This window comes from Chanodichthys erythropterus, chromosome 12 (genome assembly GCF_024489055.1).
Source record: "Chanodichthys erythropterus isolate Z2021 chromosome 12, ASM2448905v1, whole genome shotgun sequence".
NCBI lineage: Eukaryota > Metazoa > Chordata > Actinopteri > Cypriniformes > Xenocyprididae > Chanodichthys > Chanodichthys erythropterus.
Genome location: NC_090232.1, coordinates 34,554,306 through 34,568,126, shown reverse-complemented (window position 1 = coordinate 34,568,126; position 13,821 = coordinate 34,554,306). Strand labels below are relative to the sequence as shown.

Below are 13,821 nucleotides of genomic sequence, written 5' to 3'. Positions count from 1 at the left end.
CAGGCTCTTTGATCGCCCCCTGGTGGCTGGATGCAGTACAGGTCATAAATCCCACCCTCTCAGTGCAGTCGAATGAGACTTCACTAAAAACTTAAAAATAAATTCTGCTTCAAAGAAAACTTTCTGAAAGATGTTTTTGGTCATTTAAGGTAGTTGTTATCACGCTGGTATATATTCAATTGTTCGTTTTTGTGATAATTTAGATTTTAGCTAGCAATTTGATGCTATAAAAATGGGGCATGTCGTCATGATTCGAAGTTGATTGACAGCTTGTCTGAGCAGTGTCAGAGCTTCGAGGGGAGATTGAAGATGTATTAATTTTCGATTTCTTTGTTATTTAACACCAACAAAATTAGTTGTTCAGCAGTAAACTGTACTAACCGACCTACAGGATCTGATGGATCACTGAACTTTTTCTTAGTTAAGATAACATACCTAATGTTAACCATGTCAGGGAAAAACAGGTGATCGATATCTGGCAGTTACTTATTATTTTTATGGGTATAAAATAATAATTAGCAAGACAAAACTAATGATAGCCTATTCTAATTACAGCAATCGATCTCCTGTAACATTAGTTTAACTTGATTTAAAATCGCAGGACCGTTTCTGATGATTTAGAGTTGTTTCTGGTGGCATATTATGTTGAGTTTATCTACTGAATTTGCTGTTTCAAAAACATTATTGCTCTAGAAACAGAATATCCTATTATTTTATAGGTATTATTTTAAATTGTGTATAATTTGTATAGTCTATTTAAAATACATGAATGATGACGCAGTCGTCTGGGCGGAAGTTTAATACCGCAACTCCGCCTACGGGCTCCACTGACGATTCCTTCTGCGCATGTCCAGGCTCCAAACTTTTTTTTTTTTTTGACGTTTTGCGTAATGTGTCAGCGCCCATTCGTCGGCCCATTTAGGCTTCAGTTCATTACAATGGAAGGAAGCGACGTTGCGTCGTCCATCTTTTTTTACAGTCTATGGTTAAAACGTTTAAAACTATTATTATTTTTTTTTTTTTAAGAAAATGAGCGATGGTTTCTCTAGATAAGACCCTTATTCCTTGTCTGGGATCGTTTAAAACTCTTTGAAGCTGCACTGAAACTGTAATTTTGACCTTCAACCGTTTGGGGTTCAAAGAAGTTCACTATAACAAAAATCCTGGAATGTTTTCATCAAAAACCTTAATTTCCTTTCGACTGAAGAAAGAAAGACATGAACATCTTGGATGACATGGGGGTGAGTAAATTATCAAGAAAATTTTAATTTGAAAGTGAACTAATCCTTTAATTATTTATGCGAGAAACTTTTCTGCAGTTGGTCGTGACGTTTAGTGATTGACAGATGATTAGTCCAATGAGTCACTGCGCGTCAGATGATGGCTGACCAATCAGCAACTACTTCCTGATCGCTTGGGTTAAGCGAAAAGTTTTACCATGCGGAGTTACCTGGGGTCGATTACGGACGACATTTCAATGTGTATAATTATTCAGAGTATTTCAAGACAGTTTACTTGACTCAAAGAAATGTCAAGGACTTCATGAGGACCTTATGTGAAGTTACACTGGGCTAATTCGAAAGAAAATGTAGATTTCTTTCACCAGACGCCACAAGCCAGAGCTTTATATGCAGTCATGGACTGGATGTCCGCCGGCGATGGGACGCCAAGCCACGTAAGATCTAAGGTACTCAAAAGCTATGTTTTACTAATCACATTACGCATAAGAAATAAAAAAAACAATTTTGTTGCAGACATTTTGCTAAACCCCAATGAGTGTGTTGATATTGTATGTTTGATTGGTTGGCAACGAGACGCTTTCAGCACATGTAAACCAATCTTTGTGTAGATCGTTTGATTGGCGTGCAGCTCCAGCCAATGAGAGCATGGCTCGATTGGTCACTTTGACTTTTAGTACCGCCTCCCCGTGAAGTGACAGCAGCATTAACCAATGAGCGTAAAAGCGATGGCGTCGCATGTGTCTGTGATAGGATGCCAAATCTGTAGCGGGCGGGACTTAGTCCGTGGTGTTTTTGTGACGATGTGAAAATGGCGGCGAATGATCTACTATATTAACTTTGTCGGGAATTCACACAGTGGAGCTGTCTGAATAATGCTTACTTTCACTTAGAATAGAAAAGTTACTAGACGAGTCTAGTCGGAGTTCACATCTTAATAGTAAACAATACATGAGGATTATTTTAACCGCTGGATTTTCCCCACTGTGAGCCCGAGTTTAAGTCTTGTGGAAATGTGGTTTTATTTTAAACTTGAACCGGGATTATCGTATGTTACTCGATAAATATACGCTCCTCACTCTTCGCCTCACTCTTCATGGGTGACTGCAATATTAGACGTTGTACATATAAGCCGTATGTATAAGCAAGACCCCATATCTCTTTGTATTTTAATTTTTTTTCACCACCGCGATTGTAACGTTACTGGTTAGCGGATGGTTAGCTGGTGCTGATGCTCGTTCACTCTCCCTCAGCAGCGCTTAGCTTGACTAGATGATTTTATCATGACCTGCTGTTCTTTCTTTTTGGTGTGAGAATATTATACAATAATTTTGTAGCTTTAAGGTCCGCTTTTATGTGAATAAAGCTGCAGACGAGTTTAACTATTTGAAAACAGCGATTCTTTTATCCAGGCAGTATCCATGTAACGTATCGTTATTTCAATGAAACGGACACTAATAAAGTGACAGTTATTTCAAACGGGATAAACTGACAGAAGCGCGCTCGCGACTTGCCCGTGCACTGGCGGGCTGCGCGTGAGTCTTTATTCTGACAATGGACGACCCCAAACCGCGTTACAGCAAGCGACTGGTAAGTACATCACAGTAAACACTTGGAAAATTAAATGCTTTGCTGTGGATGGTAGCCTACAGCGGACTTTATGAACCGAGAGCAGTTCGCTAAGGAAATGTTTGCGTCAATGTTTACTAGTCGCTGTCATTTGAGTGGGAAAAATCTGCATGACTTTTATTACTCCGTATTGGTTTAATATGCGTTCAAATGTTTAAAAATTTAGGCATAGCAGATGTCATAAGTTCATTTAAAGATTTCTTGAAAGCCTTGACAAGTTTTCCTCTCGCGTTAAAATGATAAATACAGTAACTTAGATGTTGAATTCTTGTCTGGCTTCTGACAGAAGGACCACGTGACCAGCAACCACAGACCCTTATCCGAAAACTTTCCCATTGTCACATAACAAAATATGTATAATTGTCAGAATAATCTGTAAGTTCACAAATCGCGTACTTGCAATAAATTATGGTGAGAAATACCTAGAGATTTACTAATTGAACATTGAAGGCTGTTTCTTTGAATATCATGCAAATATATATTTTTCTTTTGTCTCATCAAGAAGTTAAATATATTTATTGTTAAGACTGTATTCTTATGCATTAAAGTCATTAAGGAGCTTACTTGCGATGAAACCTGCCAATTATGACAGTTGCGTAAAGATATTTTTTGCTTCTACACCAGGAAATTAAAATAATTTATTAATACCCTGTGCTTATATACAGTCAAACCAAAATTTATTCAGACGCCTTGAAGATTTCATTCATCAATACAGTTTATTCACTATAGTTTAAAGAAACGGTAATAAAATGACAAGATCTTCGTTAAACTGTCAGAAAAAATAATCTTAATTATGTCAGATAACACTTAAGCAAAACATGGTCAGGTCAAAGTGAATAATTTTTGTTTACAAATTTTTATCAGTTTTACTGGTAGTCCACTGTATGAATAATTCTTGGGTATAATATGTCACAGTTTACTTCATTTTGCTATCCTCACTTACATAAATGAACTATAGGTCCTGCACCCACTAGTAAATATATATTAAAAATGTCTGAATAATTTTTGGTTTGACTGTATTGTTTTTTTTATGGATCTTTCGATTAAAGTGGTCGAATTCTCTTGATCCAAACTGTCTCTTTAGCTCCATTCATATTAAAGGTGCAGTATGTAAAATTTTCTGTCCGCTATAGGTCACTAGAGGCCTATTCAAAACAAAGGTGTAGCTTGATGATGCCAAGTTTGAGAGAGGAATCTTGGGACATGTTGACTCATTTTGGCTTCAGCTATAAAGAAGCCACTAAGGAAATCGACGAGTCATTTTGTTTGCAAAATAGGCCATGTTAAAATACAAATACAAACGTATTGAATCCGAGAGGTCGCTTAACAACCCGACGTCATCTGCGCTGCTGAGAGGCATTTCGATAGAATATGTGATATGCACTGCACGCTTTCCACTCAGTAACAAAATATACACAACAAAATTGACAGCAGTGGCAGCAGAAAGAAAGCATCTGATCATAGCGATGTGCATATGGTTGCACCAGCTCTGCAGTTCAGTACTTTAAATGGCACTTTATACAATAGACTGCTTTAAAGCAAACAGATTTACAGTATTAATTATAAAACATTCATTCAGTCATGGAATGGACTATGCACTTTCTGTTGTTAAATAGTTTAGAAATTAAAACTGCTATACTGTGAACCTTTAAAACATACACATAAAGAATCCTGCAGTCACTTTACTATTTTCCCTTAGATTGCACAAAATAGTGATAGTGATATAAATGCAAATGATACTGTATTGATTAAATAAAATGAAGTTGCTTGTCAGGTTTTATGCATCTGGTTGTGTGTTCTTTATGACCGTTTTTTCTAAAATTAGATCTTTCTAACAAAAAAAACAAAAACAAGAAATATCACAATATTTCGTATCGTAACCCCTGTATTGTGATACGTATTGTATCGCCAGATTCTTACAATACACAGCCCTAGTTGCCGGTGCTGCTTCTGCTTTTACGGTCATGAGTATGAGGTAACACAGCTCTGTTTATCATATAGGCTGTTTCTCAATTCCAAGAACGCGGAGAACGGACTTGCGTTCTCGTGGAGACTGGTCTTGCCAGGCGACCTTGAAAGAACGAACTCGGAAGGACGTGAGGACAGAGAACGCATCATTTGAGAATTGAGATGTGCTGCGATCTTGTTGCTCAACTGACCGTCCCAGCATATTATAAGTGGCTAATGCACAATAAATACAACATAACATCACAAACAATTGTCATAACCTATTAAAAGATTTGTTTTCACATTATTATAGACATTGTTTTCATATCATTTTATATCTTTTTATTTCACCGCGTGTATTTATGAAAATGAAAAGCCTTTGTGTTGCTTTGTGAATGTTAAGATTATTTTTTATATGCCAGTAAAAATACTGCAGGCTTTCTTAAGGTTATCACTTTATTAAAATTAAGCAAAACAAACTGTAAATACTTTCACGAGCCGTCACATATATGCAAGCTTGTAGCGGGAATCTCATAAGTGAGAATGAGAACTTTAAAGCTTACAGGCTTCCGTATGTCGACCACCTGCAGCATCTTCTGGGATTTTTAACTGTTTGATTCTCAAGTTCGCATTCGATGCATCCTCGATATCAAGAACACATCCGGGTACTTTCATGCGTCCTCCGTTCTTGCGTTCTTGAGTATTGGAATGAACTTCGACGGTTGATGATGACGTAGAGCAAGAACACAAGGACGCAAGATCGATAAAGAACGCATATTGAGAAACAGCCATACATTTGATTGTGTTGAAAATTATGTTATAACGTTACTGTGTGCGTTCACTCGGCAGCAGCTTTGAGACACTTGATTGAGACACACTGCAGTAAGATAGATCAATATTAGAATATCATTAAATGCTGGATGGCTTGTGTTGATAAATGACAAGCAATTCATTTTAAAATGTTATTGTATGATAGAGAAAATTCTGTATTACTGTTACTAAAAATAAAGCTGCATATGATTATGCTGTTAGCTACTTCACAAAATAGTGTTTTTCTCTGAGGCATGGTAAAGCACAGTACTCGCAAAAAATCTAGAAAATTAGATTTAAACAATGTTGAGCTAGGGCTGGGGGATATATCGCCTGCGATTGTCACGCGCATTTCGTCAGTAAAGCCGGTTCCCTGATTACCGCTAAATCGCCATCACCTGCTTTCAAATGGAGCGGCATTTAATAGACCGAGCCGTAGATCACTGATAAGACACGCAATATTGCGTTCTTATCTTAGATGTATCGCCTTCGATAATGAACGTGATATTGCGTGGCTTGTCACTGAACTACGGCTCTGTATATTAAATGCCGCTCCATTTGAAAGCAGGTGATGGCGATTTAGCGGTAATCAGGGAACCGGCTTTACTGACGAAATGCGCGTGACAATCTCATGCGATATATCCCCCAGCCCTATGTTGAGCTATATAACAACAATTAGTTTTCTGTCTATAAATGTAACCAAACAGTGGTTCCCTTGTCTATTAAAACATGTAAATATTAAAGCGTCATTGTTGTTTCCATGGTTTCTACAAAAAAACAAAACAAACCGAGGATATGACGCAATTGACAGGCGGCGACTCACACGTCCCGGAGACTTGGTTAAAATTGCAATTTTCTCACGATTTACAAATAGTTGGAGACATTTGGGGTATTGTAAGTACTCAAGTGAACAACAAAATATATAACACTGGTCTAGTGATTTTTGTATATTTTACTGCAAAAACATTACATATTGCACCTTTAAATACACTTATTATTATTATTATTATTATTAACCCTTTCAAGCGTGAGTTTAAAATATTCTAACTGTCCCCCCAGAGTGAGTTTTTTTAAGGCGACGTTTGCCCTTATTGCTTCCATGTGTGTCTTGTGTGTCACGCACGCTGAGCACAGCCACAATAACACTATGACAGATGGATCGTTATTATTTTGTTTTTCCTTTTTTATTTAAAATATGATATTCTGATTCTCAAATATGTATAAGTGAATGTTTTGTCGTTTTAAAACCTTCTATAAATGATCTTTATCTTGATCACTTTTATTGCTGCTTCCACTGATGTCTGACATTGGTGTGTATTTTATAAACTATAAATGTATTGTTTTACTGGTGCTTATGTGTATTTAAATGTATGAAACCTTAAAAGAAACAACACTGCATAGCTGTGATATATGACGAGCTGCGCGCGTCTGTCTCTCAGTCAAAGTGCGAAAGCACAGTTTCAATCTGGCAGTTATGTGACGTCGCTGAACGTTCGAAATCCCATATGTGGGACCGTACCGCTCAAAGGGTTAATTTATTTTTTGATTATCCCCAACAATACCTCCGTTGTAAAGATGCTGAATGTTATTTCTGATAAAATTATTAATGTGCAGTTGTTTCCACACATTGGTTCTATTGTTGATGCTGGGTTTTAGAGAATTTGTTGCACATAAATTAAAAGATCTCTCTCAGCCTGCATTACATAATACATCTTTAAGATTAAATTGTCTGAAATCATATTGTTGGTTTTGTATATCATTTGCCCCGATAGTTTTCTGAAGAACAGGACAGTGATGGAGAGTGAGCAGGATTTGAGAGATTGTTGTGTGCAGACTGTTTTTGTAGAGACTGGGGAAGTGGAGGACGAATGATTAGATTGGTTTAGCAGACCATGTGATCAGACATGCGGAAACGGGGGGAGGAGTGGGAGGGGGCACTGCAGAGGCGAAAGGATGACAGAGGAGAACAAACAGTAGATTTTCTCATATTGAAAGACGAGAAGAAATGCAGGGATGGAAAACGGACAGGAGATCCTTACGCTTGTTGACGGGGGGATGATGTTGATGAGACGGAGAGGCAGGAAGAGGAAAAGCCAGCAGAGGGATGAAGATGTGACACTGAAGGTGCGAGGTGTGTAGTGTCTCATTGCCCTCCACAAGGGCTTTCTCCTAGCGCACTGCAGTCTAGGGCCTCGCTTAGAGAGAGGGCGATCGAAAGCTGCATGTGGAAGGGCACAGAAAAGGTTTTAATCCTGGCATCAGTGCATTTTTTTTCTCTCTCCTTTCATACTCCACATCATCTATAGAAGGGTTTGATTTCCCTCTAGTGTGAGGACACAACAGTACAGGATGTACTGTTTTTCCTTAAATGCATATTTACTGCTTTCGTCACTGGGAGGTCTGACAGTTTGTAGATCTGTGTTGTGAATGGAAGAGATTGAAAGATGCAGTGATGCAGCATCAGAGAGCGACAGACTGGCAGGGTTTGTGCACAGGCCTGGAAAACTGCAGCATCATTGACTAGGGATGGGCACAAGTGCCCTAAGAATCTCTGAAATGACAGCATTGATTGATCTTGATAACAATTGCACCTTTTAAAAATGTCTGTTATTAATATTGAGATTGTTTACAGTTGCATTTTGGGCAGTTCCCTGCAGTCTGATGGGTTAGAATGGGAACATGGTGTACATGGTGACTTTGTTTGTGACAGCAATTTTCAAAAGCAAATAGACAGGATATAATTGATGTATTGGAGCAGAACACAGGTCCTGAGACATGTTTTTAAAAGTTGAACTCTTTTTAACTTGATATAGTGCCTTAAATTAAATTAAATTAAATTGATTATAGTGCCTTAAAGAGTTACGATTACAATAATGGCTGATGTGTTTGAACTTTTGTGTGCTAATATAAAGGGCTTTGATTTACATGTTCATAGAGGTGTACGTAGTTCAATCAGGATGTGTGAATGGTTTGGGGAAAATTTCCTAAGATACTGCACAGTCATGCCCAATTCATTTCATTGATTTTTTTTCTTCTTGTTTTTGAGAGGGTGTGACGACAAGGCTTTAGGAAGCATGTGATTGGCTAGTGGTTCCACATTACCATAGAGACATTGAGGGCAGAGGCAAGGGCGAGTGGAGGAGGGTCTTATTGTTTTGTTCATTGTGTTCCTGTATGTTACTCACCTGCTCCTGGTGAGCAGTGGTGCATCTCAGCATCATTAACTGAAAACATGCATTATTTCAGATACTATTTTTATTATTATTATTTAGTAAGCATGCATTAAACTGGTCCAAAGTGAATGTAGAGGCTTCTGTTTTTAATAGAAATAAAGGTTTGTTTTGAATTTTGTATTCATCAAAGAATCCTGAAGAAATTATCCAAAAATATTAAGCAACAAAGCTGTTTTCAGTTGTAATATTAATATAAGCCTAGTTGATAATAAATCGTCATGTTATTTGGACAACAAATCATCATATTAGGAGGATTTGAAATTAATTACATGGCACTGATTCACTTTTACTGTTTTATTATATTTTTTTTATTAAATAAATGCAGTCTTGATGTGCATAAACATCACAACATCACAATGTGCACAAACAAAAACAACAAAACTGTACCGACCCCAAACCTTTGAATGGTAGTGTAGGCTATGTTTCAGAAATCACTGACATTTATTTGTGCTTCAGTGGCGTTTTTGAAAGCATCACTTCTTGTTTCAAATACAATCCTAAATACAACTTCCTTCTCTGTGAACGATACATGTATTTTTTTACTTTTTTTAAACAGCTTGTTAAAGAAACTTCCTGGACTGTACTGCTACTCACCTGTACTCAAAGGTTATATTAAACAGAAAAGAAAATGTGGCCATTAGTTGTTTTCTGCTTGAACCACACCAGCAGTTCTGCTCCAAGACTCTCAACAGTGAATCCTCGTGCATCAGCATGATTTATGATGTTTTATTAATAGTTGCTGTGTGTGGGCTAGTGCTCGTGATGGGTGTGAGTTATTTAGTGTTTGTATGTGTGAGATTGTGGGCAAGTGCATTTCTCTGCCTTGTGTAGGAGTGTGTTCAAATAGCACAACAAGTTGAAGCTGTGGTGGTTATACAATATTTCAGCTATTGGAAGGAAGTGATTAATGTATGCAGAGAAATAGTGTTGTTCTGGCAACGGATTTTCATTGTTTAATATTCTTTGTCTTGCAGCGGTCTGGCACGCGGCGGCGTTACCAAGACGATGGCATTTCCGACGACGAGATCGATGGAAAGAGGACTTTCGATCTGGAGGAGAAGCTGCACAGCAGCCGCTTCAGCTCTGACCGAGTCAAACACATGGAAGGCAAAGGTGATAAAGAGTTGCAGTTCTTATGGAACTCATCAAAGAGATGCATCTTTATGGAGTGTGTAATTTAACTTGGCCTGTTTTTTCAGACCTCACATATGAGTACGTCCAGAGATGTGGGCTCCGGGACCCCATCATCTTTGAGAGACCTGATGGACTTGGCATTAAGTAAGACATTGTCCTTTTTATTACATTTTTCTTGTAATGTACTTTACTCTCTTATTGAAAACCCTCCCTTTGAGATTCACATATGCCTGTTTGTTTTTACTGTTGCTATTTTGTCTTTTTCATATTTCAGAATTTTTATAAAGTTTTAGATTTGAATCTTAACTACATTTGTTTCCTTTTTCAGAATGCCAGATCAAGACTTCAGTGTGAATGATGTGAAGTTGTTTGTAGGTAAGTGTTTTTGTGGTGGAAATGCTGAATTTGGTTATATGTTGAATTACATGTAGTGTTAATTTCGTCTTCCTTTTTTTAATTTAGTCTTAGTCTTAGTCTTGTGCCAAATGTCCTTGTTAGTTTTAGTCATATTTAGTCATTCACATATCTTTTTTTGTTAGTCAAGTTTTAGTCGACTAAACGTCTCGTCATTTTAGTCTAGTTTTAGTCAAAATAAAACTCAAGGTATCTTAGTCAAGTTTTAGTCGACTAAAAGTCTTTTAATTTTAGTCTAGTTTTAGTAAAAAAATTGTAGTTTTTTTTTTTTAAATAACACATTATTACTGAGATAATTACTGATAAACATTTCAGTAAAAAAGTTTCACATATCTCAAGGTTAAATATCATAATTACCTGACAAAACAAACAAAATGAACGATTTTTGTTGAATGCAAATGTTAAACGTGTCTGGTTTTCAATTTCTGATTTAAGAGACACATTCACAAATGATTAACCTGTTCTGAAGAGTATTTTATTTTAACCAACACAATTCAGAAGCTAGCATGTCGTTGTCGCTCGTCACTCGTGTTCGCTTTGGGTGTTGTTTGTTCAGCAGTTTCGTGTTGCAGCCACAGGCGTATGAGACCTGTAAAGCCTCGTTTACACTGCGCGTGTGCGGCTCGTTACGGCTGCGACGCGGCTACCGGAGCTGATACACGGCCACTCTTGTTTACACCAGCCGCGCAGCTCAAATACAAAACAAAGTCAAAATAATCACCCTGTGTAAACTCCCGCTCATATTTTACATCACTAGAAACTGACGACAAGAGATTCGAAGTTGAAAAACTTGAAATTTCTTTGTTTGAGTTGACATCGCGCAGAGGACGGAACAACACCTTGCCGGAGCCGTAACGAGCCGCACACGCACGCAGTGTAAACAAGGCTTCAACGAGGCTTAACTTGAGCAACAGCGCGAAGCCGCGAACTCGTTCTGAATATTTTAAAGGTGTAACAGCTGATGAAAAAGTAGAGACGATTGTAGACAAAAATGAAGAGAGATTTTATCTTAGTTTTTATTTTATACAAAACATTTTCGTCTCGTCTTTTTTCATCAACAATAATGCATGGTAATTTAGTCTAAGTCAGCGTTTTTGGCCAGTGTTTTGGCAGTCTTGTCATCGTCTCGTCTTTGTCATGAAAAAAAAGGTCGTTGACGAACATATTTCGTCTCGTCTCGTCTGACGAAATAAACACTAATTACATGTTAACTAGAATCAGTGGTGCTGCTTTGGGATGCTTCAGCCTCTCCTCCCTGCTTATCTTTGTTAACAGGAAGTCGGCGGATGATTGACGTGATGGATGTGTCTACTCAGAAGGGCACGGAGATGTCAATGGCCCAGTGGAGGCGTTACTATGAGACTCCTCCCTCTCAGAGAGAGAAGCTTTACAATGTTATCAGCCTTGAATTTAGCCACACTAAACTAGAGAGCCTCGTCAAAAGACCTGCCACGGTAGGTACCTTAACGTTTAGATGTGCCAAAAATATTAATATTTAGACTAGTCTGTGATAGCCAAAACATTTTCCATGTTGTCACAGGTGGACATGATTGACTGGGTGGACAACATGTGGCCACGGCACTTGAAAGAAAGGCAAAGAGATGCCACAAACTCGATCATGGACATGCAATACCCCAAAGTGCAGAAGTGAGCATTTCTTAGATTTTTCAATATAGTCTCTATGCAAAAAGGGTCTGTTAAAACAAAAAGGGTCTGTTCACCTTAGGAGTTACTTTTGTGTCCTTTTTTTATACAATCAAACATACTGTTTGAGAGCAAAAATAATTATATTGTAATTTAAAAAAGCATTTACAAAAATAATTGATAAAACTCTTTAGAGTGCAAGTAAATCATTGTTTTTCTTGGTGCAGCTTTAATTACGCACACACAAATTTACTCCCTGTTCTGCTGTCATTGTTTGTGAGTCTAAAAACCTTGCTTGCGAGTTGAAAAGTTTTGAATTCAAATGAAGCTGTGTTTCAGTGGACGGTATCTAATCACCAGAATGGAAGACCTGATTCTATTGGTCACCCTTGTTGGGCACGATAATTCCACCACACGCACTACCCAGTCCCGCCTCAAGTCTGACTCTGACAGAGAGAGAGAGAGCGGGATTGTGGCAGCCATCTGGCATCGCATTAGATATGTCAGGGGCTTAGATATATCACATATGCCTTAGATATATCATGCGTTACATATATCACAAAGGCTTAATACATATTGTAATGCTTTAACAACATAATCATTTTGATCCTCATTTACAGTAAAAATTTAATGGACGTTTTATGCAACTTAACATAATGCAGCTGAATGCATAACAGCATTTCTCATTATAAGCATGAATTATTCTTATGAAATGCCCCAAATCATATGAAAAACGCATTCAACAATATATTGTTGTAATTGGCTATTTATTAGCTTCATGTTTCATTTGTTCAAACATTTCTATCTGTTATTTATTTATGGAGACAGAATGCTGAAGTTTACACGATTTTCATCATAGAAGGTTGTGAGTTATACCCATATAATATGAGTGACAGATCAGTAGCAAATCCTCTGTCTGGAAGTCATTTGACCCGGAACAAAAGCAGAGCCAGTGAGATCATCAGATCTCATAATTTAGTCGAAAATGAATAGAAATGACAGTTCTTTCTAAATAAATATTAAGGAAACATTGGAATACATCAGTATTTGTTTCCCAATGTGCACACTTTTAGACTAAATGCCCTTATGGACGTTGTTTAGTATAAACACAAAAAATATGGAGCTGATGCAACTGAATATGTATGTCTCCTTATTTCCTTTGAAATATCAATAACTAATGGTTTGGTTTTGCATGTTTGATGTGTACTCCTGACAATAAAATTACTGTCACTGTAACCGTTTTTATCACAAACAGAGGTCAAAATCAAATTTAAAGTCCTAAATTCTTCTGATATACAGGTCAAGATTAAATAAGACTGCCGTAGTAATAGCCTGCAGTGAGTTTAAATGACAGAAACCCGTGCCACTAGAGATCTTTTAAAGGGAATGGTTATCTGGCTATAGGGACTGCAGAGTGTGATGATGATTTATGGCATTAGACAATGATGTGTTGTTCTCCATGTCAGGCTCACAGCGGGACTGGGTAGTGGTTGTGGCCAACAAGAATGACAAATAGAAGCAGGTCTTTCATTCTGGTGCTTAGATACCACCCACTGAAACACAGCTTCACTTGAATTCAAAAAATTTCAACACTCAAGCAAAGCTTTTAGACTCAATGACGGCAGAAGAGAGAGCAAATTCGTGTGTGCGTGATAAACTGCGCAAAGAAAAACTTGCAAAGATTTACTCACCCTGAAAAGAGTTTTGTTATCAATTATTTTATTTTGGTAATTAAAACGGTCTTAAGAACCCTTTTTATTTGCACACTTCTA

General features: G+C 37.5%; 1 protein-coding gene across 6 annotated transcripts in view; it reads left to right on the top strand.

Annotated features, from left to right (window-relative positions):
- Positions 1–1,423: 1,423 nt before the first annotated feature.
- kdm2aa (lysine (K)-specific demethylase 2Aa) overlaps positions 1,424–13,821 on the top strand; it is a 32,576-nt gene continuing 20,178 nt past the window's right edge. For 3 of the 6 annotated variants that reach the window (XM_067404051.1, XM_067404047.1, XM_067404053.1), the window contains exons 1-6: positions 1,424–1,687; positions 9,832–9,970; positions 10,057–10,135; positions 10,320–10,366; positions 11,681–11,859; positions 11,946–12,052. In XM_067404051.1, the coding sequence (XP_067260152.1) occupies positions 1,637–1,687; positions 9,832–9,970; positions 10,057–10,135; positions 10,320–10,366; positions 11,681–11,859; positions 11,946–12,052 (602 nt within the window). In that variant the 5' untranslated portion in view covers positions 1,424–1,636. Of the gene's footprint in view, positions 1,688–2,055; positions 2,829–9,831; positions 9,971–10,056; positions 10,136–10,319; positions 10,367–11,680; positions 11,860–11,945; positions 12,053–13,821 lie in introns of those variants that run through there. The other 3 variants (XM_067404048.1, XM_067404052.1, XM_067404050.1) reach the window with 3 other exon arrangements.